Raw genomic sequence first — 12,636 nt, 5'->3', positions numbered from 1 at the left:
CTACCAACAACTCCAGTGATCCAGCTAACCTGCCACCTGACGGAATCGGCTGAGCTAGTTTATGGGACTAACAATGGGCTGGTCTTTCCCCTTGACGACCTGAGTATCTAATTTTGCCTTTAAATTCCATACACCGAGTAATATGTTCTTTTATACTTTGATTTTTCATTTCTGCTGTCTCTCCTTATGCTGTCTAATGACACTGCGGGGCAACTTGCTACTAATACTACGCCCAGGGGGCACTAACCCGATAGCGTGTCTACTCACAGTTACACTGGTTTTGACCTTAAGAAAATCTGTCTTAGCTACACTATCTGTCGACTACCTATATACTGTACATTGCTTAGGCACGCTAGACTTAATCGCTTAACTAATCAAAATTTAGGGCTGACTGACTCTGATTTAACCTTAAGCATGATACTGAATCGTATGCATATCTAGCCTAACATGTACATAATTTGCTACAATCCACTGATGTCTCATAGCTTGTTAATACATGTTAATTGTTATGGCACGTATACTACTTACCATAATCTATCAATGTCACGTAGTCTGTTAGCCCCATGTCTTAGCATGTTAACTACCTATGATTGATGTCTTATAGCTTGTTAACTTCTTATAGCCTGTTAACCTCATGTTTTAGCATGTACACTACTAACTATGGAAGTCTCATAGCCTGTTAATTCCACATTATATTTACAAAAATGTGCTGTCTAATCCGCTGCAACCTGAAATGTAGCTGTTGTAGCACTGCATGTTTGATGTTACACTGAGCACAAATAAAATAAAGAATTAAAAAAAAAAAAAAGGAGAGGATGCAAAAGAATAGGAAAAAGAAATCAGCAAGGTTGATAGAGTAGGAGATTCAGTTAAGGGCCCATGTCCCAGATTGTTGGGAGAACTAAAAGTCTTGTATTTTGGAAAACAACTCAAAAAACATCAACCTAAATCATTTCTTAATTAAAGGAACACTAATGGCACTTTGATCTCATTGACGTGGCCCAGGTGCAGTGTCCCTTCAGTGGCTGTCTACATCAGCGCTTGAACCAGGTAAGTGTTTAAAAGGTTATTTAACCTGTTGTATGCCTGGAGGGCCAACTAAGGGGGGCTACGGAGGCAAAGGGACAGTACAGTATTAGGAATACGGCACTGCATTCCTAGCACTATTGTGTTGCTTTAAGAAGAATATGTTTTCCATATCTGTCTAGTTATACAAATAATAGTAACTGCAACAGCCCAAATACTTGGAAACAAAAGTGTAATTTACCTCAAGTAAAGCAAATGTCTGGAAAAATTTAAGTGTCTTCTGAATACTTCTGTACAAACCCTTGTGTGTTCCTTTCTCCAAGTAAAACCGAGCCATGGCAATGGCAAGAACAAGCCACCTAGAGATCCAATGAGAGAAGAAAAATGAGAAAATTGCTTATATCCACTAATTAAAAAAGAAAAATCCAAAACAATATATTTTTCATTAATGTGAAAAATTCAATATATGCTCCTAACACCCAGTTGTTAGAGAAATTACAATCAAACAAACACTCATTTTTATATACCGACACACAAACAAACTCAAATTCGTACACATGGATAAAATCCATACACACATATGTACACACTCATTTACACACACTCACATTCATATACACACATGCTTATTCACACATACACAAAATTACATTTTTATAAGACCCTTATCCCTGTTGTTCAGTGGTGTGCTGCTGGGATCAGTCTGTACACTGATTGCACATCTTTCTGCAGCTCTGTACGGATACTGGCGCTGGGGTGATGTTACAGCCCGGCTCTCGGTATTAGTACGGGGAGACAAGGGAGCTGGAATGTCAGGGAAGAGACTGATCCCAGAAGCTCCCCTGCCACTGTGCTACAAGAAATAGTCAGAGAAGGCACTTGCCTCGCAGGTATCTGTCAGGTTTCACTCTCTTGCTGCCTCTACTTTCCTCTACATTGGTACGCTACTGGATCAAAAGTGGGCATCAAATATAACGGTCTTAAATTGCAATCATATGGTGACTGCCTCAGTCATTGGCATTTCCATGGAAACAATAGGGAAGATTTATCAAACTGTTCTAAAAACTAGTCTAAAGCACTAAAGGTGGGACAATGACTATGAAAACCAGTGGAACCGTCAGTTTTTTTGTGTCACGTTTAATAACAGAACATCTTTAAAAAAACAAAAACCTCATCCAATGGCACAAAAAATATCACATTGGCTCTTAAAATGCTATTGTGGGAAAACACACTATCTGCCAGGAGATATTTTGGACTTATGAAGTGTGATGATGTCGGTGGACACAGTGGTTCTACCCTGAAAAAGCCAGATGCTTCCTGAAGGACAGGAGATAGCATTGGTTACATTGGTGGAATAGGGAAGATTACCAAAGCCTGTCCGGCTCTGCAATGGTCAACAAGGAGAAAGAGCAGTATTAAGGTATTGGAGAGGAAGACTTTATTTTATCACAAATTAGGGCAAACTGTCTCTTGGTAGGGGGAGATGAACCTTAATGAGTTAAGAATTAGGGAGGTAAATTGGAGTGGTAGGTGGGGTGTTCAAATATAGGAAATCTCTATGAAGTAACTTTTAAGTTTAATTTGCATAATATAATAGACAGTAACACATAACTACACACTGAGTGTCACTGCTGTGGAACTCTGATGTTCTCATGCACAATTCAACATAAGTAAATCCAACACTGTACTTTGTTTAATTGTGTACAAAGACAATAAGATCCCCTCTCTGGTTCGCCTTTCACACCTCCCACTGTCAGGGTACCTGAAGCCTCTACCTCTGAGAGAGGTAGAGACTTAGAAGTTTATCCGTCCGGACGGCATGTCTCCTCGGCCCCTCGCGGTTCACTCGGTCTTGCTAACGCCGGCCGCGAGGGAGTCACTTCCTTTTATAGCAGGAGGACCGGAGGTCGACGTCATGACGCCAACCCGGAACATTCTGTCACTCAAATCTCGGGAGACGAATCAGGACTCGCCGGAGGCGTGTCTTCTCTCCCTAGCCAGGATACTTAACAGTGGCTCTCTCATTTACTCATTGCCCTGTCGTGGTTCTAGTCCGCCTAGTCACACAGTGCTTTGTTATTCTCTTGCCTTTTGGTTCTGATCCGGCTTTGGTATTTACTCTCCTGTCTTTCTGTTATCCTTGACCCGGCTTGTCTCTCGCTTACCTGTCTTCTCGTTCCCTCGACCTCGGCTTGTCTCTGACCATTCTATCGTAGTTATACGTTAAGTCCGGCCATTCTAAGGACCGGTATACGTATCTGCTACTCTTTGTACTCTGCGTGTTGGATCCCTGACCCGATCCTGACATTACGACAGGGCCATGGATCCTGCAGGTACAAATTGTCAGCTTGGTTCTCCTGATCCTAGGTTTGACGCCATGGATCATAGGATGGATCAGATGGCTCTAGCACTACAGGCGCTGCTATCTCGTCCTATTAATCCACCTGAGGAGATGCGTAATATGTCTGCTTCTTCTGTGGGTTCAGGGCTAGAGGTAGCTACTGTAGGTGCTTCTTCCCGAGTTACCCCACCTGTACGTTATGCTGGTTCTCCTGAGAGGTGTCGTGGCTTTTTGAACCAGATCAGTATTCATTTCGAGCTACAGCCCCGTTCATACCCTACTGATAGGGCAAAAGTGGGATTTATTATTACCTTACTCATTGAGAAAGCTCTGAGATGGGCTAATCCGTTGTGGGAGAATGATAATCCATTAGTCTATAACTATAATGCCTTTGTAGCTGCTTTTAAAAGAACTTTTGATCCCCCTGGCAGGAGGGTCAATGCAGCCAGGTTACTGTTGCGCCTTAGACAAGACAACCAAACACTTGTGGATTACGCACTAGAGTTCAGGTCTTTGGCGGCAGAGGTAAAATGGAATGAACAGGCCTATATAGACGTATTTTTAAATGGATTATCCGATGTAATACTTGATGAGGTAGCGACAAGAGAGCTTCCCGAGAATCTGGAGGACTTAATTTCCTTTATCTCTCGTATTGACGAACGTCTAAGGGAGAGGCAGAATACTCGAGATAGAACCGATAAATCTTCCTTTAGACTAGCACCATCATTTCAAATTTCTGAAACCAAAACTCCACAGGTTCCAGAACTTATGCAGTTAGGCCTTACTCGTCTCTCAGAGGAGGAGAGACAGTACAGGAGAAGGGAGGGACTGTGTATGTATTGTGGGGCCAGAGGTCATGTACGTTTGAGCTGTCCCAGTCGTCCGGGAAACGCTCGCACCTAAGTTTCTCTAGAGGACAGACCTTGGGTGTTTCGATTTTGTCCTCTACTCATAACTACAAAGAACATAGACTCCTATTACCGGTCTCTTTAACTTGGGAAAAGGGAACTTTAGAGACTATGGCATTGATAGACTCCGGCGCTGCTGAGAGTTTTATCGACCAAAAGTTTCTCACCAAACACACTATCCCATCCCAGTTAAGGAAGACACCCTTGGCTGTTGAGGCCATTGATGGTAGACCTTTAGTTGAGCCTGTGATTTTCCGGGAGACCACACCTCTTTACTTAACTACTGGTATTCTACACATGGAGGAAATATCCCTACTACTCATTTCATCTCCTTCTGTTCCCATAGTCCTGGGATACTCCTGGCTTAAGAGACATAACCCCGTTATAGATTGGAGATCAGGGGAAATAGTTTCGTGGGGTCAGGATTGTCAAGAGAATTGTTTAAAGAAAGTGTCACCTCTTTGTAGTGTCAACTCACTTAATAACGCTACCGACTCTACCAAAGTACAGATACCGTCCTTGTATCAAGATTTAAAGGCAGTATTTGACAAAGGAAAGGCTGATACCTTACCACCACATAGGCCTTTTGATTGCAAAATTAATTTACTTTCTGGTACTATGCCCCCCAGGGGTCATGTATACCCTTTGTCTACGAATGAAAACTTAGTTCTAGAGGAGTATATTCGTGAAAACCTAGACAAGGGGTTCATTAGAAGATCCTCCTCTCCTGCTGGGGCTGGATTTTTTTTTGTTAAAAAGAAGGATGGTTCTTTAAGACCCTGCATTGACTACCGGGGTCTTAACAAGATTACCATTAGAAATGTATATCCGATTCCCTTGATCACCGAGCTTTTTGATCGATTAAAAAGTTCTAAGATTTTCACTAAGTTAGACCTTAGAGGTGCTTATAATTTGGTGAGAATTCACGACGGAGACGAGTGGAAAACTGCATTCAATACTCGATATGGGCACTATGAGTATACTGTAATGCCTTTTGGTCTCTGCAATGCCCCGGCGGTATTTCAGGACCTTATTAATGAGGTTCTTAGGGAGTTTCAAGATGACTGTGTGATTGTATACCTTGATGATATACTTATACATTCCAGGGATATTGAAACTCACCACGGACAAGTCAGAAGGGTTTTACACAAACTTCTTCAGCATGGCTTATACTGCAAACTAGAGAAATGCAGCTTTGACCAATCCCAAACTACCTTTCTTGGTTATGTGATTTCTGGGGAGGGGTTTGAAATGGATCCGGAGAAGCTCCAATCCATATTAGATTGGCCTTTACCTAAGGGTCTCAAGGCTATCCAGAGATTTATTGGTTTCTCCAATTACTACAGACGTTTCATTAAGGGATACTCCTCTATCATTGCTCCCATCACCAATATGACCAAACAAGGGGCTGATACTAAGAATTGGTCTACTGAAGCACTTCTGGCTTTTAAGACACTCAAGGAGCTGTTTGCTTCCGCACCAATTTTAGTTCACCCTGATACTACACTACCTTTCCTACTCGAAGTTGACGCTTCTGAGACAGGTATAGGTGCTGTTCTGTCCCAAAGGTTGGGTGTAGATAAACCATTACATCCTTGTGGATACTTTTCCAAAAAATTGTCAGGTACTGAAAGCAGATATGACATTGGTGACAGGGAACTACTAGCGGTTATAATGGCCTTGAAGGAGTGGAGACATTTGTTGGAGGGTACTTTGCATCCTGTTACGATTTTGACAGATCATAAAAACTTATCCTATATTGGAGAGGCTAAACGACTATCATCTAGACAGGCTCGTTGGTCCATATTTCTCACTCACTTCAACTACGTACTCACATATAGGCCAGGTTCTAAGAATTCTAAAGCCGATGCCTTATCTCGCCAATATGAACCTGCTGCCGTATCTGAGCCGGTTTTGTCCTCTATAGTACCCAAGTGTAACATTATCGCTAACACTACTCTCAAAGTCCATTCTCCGCTACTTGATCAGATAAGGAGCTTGCAGCATCTGGCACCTAGACTGACTCCGGCTTCCAGACTTTTCGTTCCTCCTGAACTCCAATTGGAGCTCTTACAGTGTCTTCACGAGAGTAAGGTGGCTGGTCATCCGGGTGTTCGCAAGACGTATTCTTTGATCTCCAAGGATTTCTGGTGGCCTTCGTTACGGAAGGATATTAAGGATTTTATCGGAGTTTGTGAGGTCTGTACTAGAACTAAACTACCGCATTCGCTTCCTTGTGGTCTTCTACAACCTCTGGAAATTCCTGACAAACCTTGGTCCTGTGTGGCAATGGACTTTATTGTGGATTTGCCTGTTTCTAAAAGGCACACTGTTATCCTCACCGTAGTCGATAGGTTTACCAAGATGGCACATTTCGTACCTTTGCCTAAACTCCCGACTTCTCCTGAATTGGCGGAGATCTTTGCTAAAGAGATTTTTCGCTTACATGGGATTCCTTCGGAGATCACTTCTGATAGAGGCTCCCAATTTGTTTCACGTTTTTGGAGATCGTTCTGTTCTCAATTAGGCATCAAATTGAATTTTTCGTCCGCCTATCATCCTCAGTCTAACGGAGCTGCCGAACGAACCAACCAGAAGATTGAGCAATACTTACGTTGTTTTGTTTCCGAACACCAGGACGATTGGGTCGGTTTGATTCCTTGGGCGGAGTTTGCGCACAACAATCTCGTTTGTGACTCTACGCATTCAAGCCCCTTCTTCATGAACTATGGCTTTCATCCATCTATTCTTCCTTCGGTTTCTCCTTCCCAAGGAGTGCCGTCGGTTGATGTCCATGTGGCCAATTTGAGGAAGTTGTGGGATCAGACTCGACAGATTCTTCTACACAATTCTATACTGGTTAAGAAACATGCTGACAAACGTAGAAGGGCGGCTCCGAATTTTGTTCCAGGCGATAGAGTTTGGTTGAGTACTAGGAATATTCGCCTTAAAGTTCCTTCCATGAAATTCGCTCCTCGTTATATTGGTCCCTACAGGATCTTGACTCGAATTAACCCAGTGGCGTATCGTTTAGCTCTTCCGGCTACTTTACGCATCCCGAACTCCTTTCACGTGTCATTGCTGAAACCTCTAATCTGTAACAGATTCTCCTCCACAATCGCCCCTCCGCGCCCTGTTCAGGTGGAGGGTCAGGAGGAGTATGAGGTTAACTCCATTATTGATTCTCGTGTCTCCCGGGGGAGAGTACAATATTTGGTTGACTGGAAGGGTTATGGTCCTGAGGAGAGGAGTTGGGTACCACAAGAGGATGTTCATGCTCCTCGCCTTCGCAGGGCATTTCACTCCCGCTTTCCATCTCGCCCCGGCTCCTTCCGCCCGGTGGGCGTATCTGAGAGGGGGGGTACTGTCAGGGTACCTGAAGCCTCTACCTCTGAGAGAGGTAGAGACTTAGAAGTTTATCCGTCCGGACGGCATGTCTCCTCGGCCCCTCGCGGTTCACTCGGTCTTGCTAACGCCGGCCGCGAGGGAGTCACTTCCTTTTATAGCAGGAGGACCGGAGGTCGACGTCATGACGCAACCCGGAACATTCTGTCACTCAAATCTCGGGAGACGAATCAGGACTCGCCGGAGGCGTGTCTTCTCTCCCTAGCCAGGATACTTAACAGTGGCTCTCTCATTTACTCATTGCCCTGTCGTGGTTCTAGTCCGCCTAGTCACACAGTGCTTTGTTATTCTCTTGCCTTTTGGTTCTGATCCGGCTTTGGTATTTACTCTCCTGTCTTTCTGTTATCCTTGACCCGGCTTGTCTCTCGCTTACCTGTCTTCTCGTTCCCTCGACCTCGGCTTGTCTCTGACCATTCTATCGTAGTTATACGTTAAGTCCGGCCATTCTAAGGACCGGTATACGTATCTGCTACTCTTTGTACTCTGCGTGTTGGATCCCTGACCCGATCCTGACACCCACATAGTGATGTCCCGAACAGTTTGCCGGGAACCGTTCGCTGGCGAACATAGCGCGTCCACGGTCGCGAACACACGCAATGTTCGGTCCGCCCCCTATTCGTCATCATTGAGTAAACTTTGACCCTGTACCTCACAGTCAGCAGACACATTCCAGCCAATCAGCAGCAGACCCTCCCTCCCAGACCCTCCCACCTCCATGACGAATAGGGGGCGGACCGAACATGAACACGCTATGTTCACTGGCGAATGGTTCCCGGCGAACTGTTCGGGACATCACTACTCCCACACTCTACTTTCATTTGTTTTCCTTGGGGACACTTTCTCAAGTAGAGTAATTCTCCTCTGTGTCACCGACATGCTAGCTTCCTTCTCAGAATGCTGGCATTTACATGGCGTTCCATTTCCATACTCCCTAGGGAACGTTAGCAAAATTGCCTAGGGAGTTTCAAAAGCAACCGCTGAACATGTGGAGAATTCCCTGACAGGTCAGAGAAAGATCTATTTTTAATATTTTTTTTCTCCCAAGCTATACATTTACTGACAATGTATAGATGCATTTGTATGTATTTTAAGTTCAGAAATACCCAGTATGGCACCATAATTGACATGGTTTGTAAATGTTAAGGTTCATGGTATTATAACACATTATATATGTTTCATTCTGCCTGATTAATGGGAGTCACACTTCCAGCCTGAAGCCACAGCTAACATTATTCTCCCTATTTTTGTAGATATATACCAGGTTAGTTGACTGACGCATTTCACTCTCCCTAGTACCTCACCCAGCACATAAGTAAGGGGAAAGGGACAAAATCTAGGTCTCATTTGAATAAGTACCATCCAGCAAGAGCCCCCGCTGGTCTGGAATGTAATCACAGCAAGTGTGTATAACTGTGTGTCAATATGTGTGGGCGCAAGATTGTCTGCGTGAGTCAATATGTAGGTCTGTGTATAGTTATTAGCATGTGAATGTGTCTGCGCATGTATGCATGTGCAGAATTGTCTGTGTGGGTCAGTGAGTATGCATATGTTGAATTCAACAGCTGTGGAACAAACCGATGTAAAAGAAAAATATATAACAAAAAGAAAAGAAAATTGTCATGTAAAAAATACATCACTGAACCAAACACAGCAGTAAAATAACACCACTTGTAATTCTTTCGACTTCTGTAAACTGCTTAACTCTTCAATTACATTATTTTCCCATTATACACAATTCTCCATGATGTATCCTTCCTGCCTCATTACAATTTATCTCTCTATATATATATAGCTGCATAAACCCTACATCTGGTGAGCATTCTGTAAAAAGACTAAAAAGCGTAATGAAACGTGTCAGACACATAATACCTGACACCTGTTATACGGCATAGTCAACACTTGATGAGCTTATCGAAACGGGTGGGTGTACCAGCGCTAATGTGAAAAACCAAAATTCATATATACCAATTGGATATAATATACTACAATTTAAGCTGCTAAAACACCAAAATCTTATCTTTAAAACAAAGGGATGAAAATATAGGGTGATGGTGAAGCGCTATATTTAAATAAAATGCAGAAAATTGAGAAAATGTTGGAGATGAGTGAATGTACCTGAATAAACAATCTTTTCTTGCAACCTTAACCTTGATATAAGATTCGTTTAAAAGTATAAACACAAAAAATATATCATAGTATAAAACTGTAAAATACACAGTAAAATATGTACATAAGATTATTCCCACTCACACTCTCTAGAGCCAAAGGATTTTAGCTCAGTTCTTGCGCTTGTAGGGTCCGTAAAGGCGACCCTCTCCCTTCTTGGGAACCTTTATTCTTCCTTTTTTTCAATCATGTATCCCCAGTCTCCATTATCCATTTGCTCACACAATTTATTTTCAGTTGTAAACAGGTATTTAAATGCAGACGAATGCATGCACTGTGTTTCTTCAAGTGTCGTATGCAGCTCGGCTCTCCGCCCATTAATGAGTACTAGAAATGAATTGGTCCTCGTGACTCCCCGTACTGTTCCTTGTGATCCGGCAGCTGATTGGCAGCTGCCGGATCACAAGGAACAGTACGGGGAGTCACGAGGACCAATTCATTTCTAGTACTCATTAATGGGCGGAGAGCCGAGCTGCATACGACACTTGAAGAAACACAGTGCATGCATTCGTCTGCATTTAAATACCTGTTTACAACTGAAAATAAATTGTGTGAGCAAATGGATAATGGAGACTGGGGATACATGATTGAAAAAAAGGAAGAATAAAGGTTCCCAAGAAGGGAGAGGGTCGCCTTTACGGACCCTACAAGCACAAGAACTGAGCTAAAATCCTTTGGCTCTAGAGAGTGTGAGTGGGAATAATCTTATGTACATATTTTACTGTGTATTTTACAGTTTTATACTATGATATATTTTTTGTGTTTATACTTGATGAGCTTAGCACATGATAAGATGTAAAGTGTTTTCAAATTATGTTCAAATATTGTGCTCACTATGGGTTGCTGAATAAGGATATTTAGAATAATACAATAGTTTCATAATATATTATATTCACAAAATACAGCCTTTAGGTCATCACAACAAACTTTAACAAGATTATTTACTAAAGAGTGCATTGACACACTTTAGCAACGATTTAGTAAGATTTCAAATTTAAGGCCAAAATGGCAGAACTGGATTGTTGCGAAATATTTCCAATTGAACTATTTTGCCGAAAATTTGAAATTGACTTTGAATTCATGACAAGTCACACTTCAGTGACTAACCCTGTAAAAGTGACAGACTGAATACATGATCCATATGTCAGTAGTGAAGAGAGGGACCCTTTTGAAACACACTGAGACCACAAATAGACTTGTAAAGTGTGCTGTGCCAATGCAATAAGATAGTATGATCTTCACGCTAGGTGTAACATAACCCACATTATGTCTTAGAGAGTAAAGTGCTGCATTCTATTATTATAAGGGCATCCAAACTGTACATATTTTAACCACAAATCCCACCATTCCTAGTCAGCCATTGGAGGCTGTTTATAACACTAAATATAAATGTTTTGACCCCTGATGTTCTTTAAATGCAGCAATTTCCTTTATTCCACAATTAATTCATGGCATTGTTTCTCTCTATATGTAAGAACACAAATACCATGTCCCAAATCAGATGCTCATACTTTAGCTAATCCGTTAAAAACATTCTTCTTTATTGTATTCATTTTAAAACATTCAATTATTTTCTTGCAAAACGGTATATTGGCACATAAACTCACACAGAATTATGAAGTACTCTGTACACTGCAGTCAACACGTTTCGCATAAACAAAGGTACTTCCTCGAGATTTGTCTCTCTGTAGTCAGAGGAATCATTTAGGGTGCAATTCACTCTCTTTTTTTTTTAATTTACAGGCTCTCTCAAACTAACAATGACAAGAATTGTACAAGGCTGAAGAACTTCTACATCTAGTGAGCTACATTGAAGACACCAAATGAGAATGTGGGGTAGATTCTATGTTTGTAATTTATTTCAGCTGTAATTAACAGAATGGTACGAGACAGGGACAGATCATGGCCACTCATCCTTCCACCTCGTGAGTTGCAGGCTGAACACAAAGAATTCCAAGCAGGCAGCCTATGGCTTTCCACCTGCTCCTTGCTACATCACATGCCGCGTGCGGATAATTTAATTTGGTCATGTTCAAAGGACCGAGAAGTTGTGTGTCCTCCAGAACTCCATCTGACCCTGGTGTTTATGACTAAGTAAGAATCTATGTGAAGGTCTTTATTTCAGAGTGGAGGCACAACTTCCTTGCCTGGGAGGAATATTTAGTTCCTCTATTATTTTTTTGTTTCTTTGTTTTTTTTTTTTTTTAATTTTATTCCTGCTTATTTAGAACAGATTGCACCCTGTACACACCATAGATCAAACAAGTTAAACACTGGACTGCAGACAATGAGTAACAGCCAATAACAAGAATGTAATATTGTTACTCAGCATACAAAATACCAGATAAACCCTTGCTATGTGTGGATGCTATTGGTTGCTATGTGTGGATGTGTCCTACGAAAACTGAGGAGCATTAAGATGTATCACATATTGCAAACAATGTAGCGCTGGAAAATAGAGTTCTAATGTTTCAAATCACATTTAAAATTGCTATCATTAGCAAATAACTGTGCTATTGTAGATCCATATGGCTTGAAAGAGTAAAAAAAAGGTGAATAAATATATATTTGGAAGATTCCAAATAGGCATGGAATTAAAATCTAAATTCAGCCCAACATAAATAAGCTGGAAAAAATCTAAATCATTTACATTCCTCATTGTCTGTGAATGTGTGTGTGTGTCTCTCTAGAGTTGTATAAACAAAGTGATTTAACTCCTAAAATGGCAGAGAACTGAGCACTAAAACTGTAGGGACATGATCTATACATTAAAATGGTTTCATTAAGCCA

The 12,636-nt window shown here is 41.8% G+C and overlaps 1 protein-coding gene across 1 annotated transcript in view; it reads right to left on the bottom strand.

Moving 5' to 3' along the window:
- HACD1 (3-hydroxyacyl-CoA dehydratase 1) overlaps positions 1-12,636 on the bottom strand; it is a 38,184-nt gene that overhangs the window by 14,084 nt on the left and 11,464 nt on the right. Inside the window, exon 2 of the mRNA XM_063450777.1 lies at positions 1,268-1,385. Within this exon, the coding sequence (XP_063306847.1) occupies positions 1,268-1,385 (118 nt within the window). The remainder of the gene's footprint in view (positions 1-1,267; positions 1,386-12,636) is intronic.

The sequence above is a fragment of the Pelobates fuscus genome, chromosome 4 (genome assembly GCF_036172605.1).
Source record: "Pelobates fuscus isolate aPelFus1 chromosome 4, aPelFus1.pri, whole genome shotgun sequence".
NCBI lineage: Eukaryota > Metazoa > Chordata > Amphibia > Anura > Pelobatidae > Pelobates > Pelobates fuscus.
The sequence above is the reverse complement of the archived record's forward strand: the minus strand, read 5'-3'. Positions and strand labels throughout refer to the sequence as shown.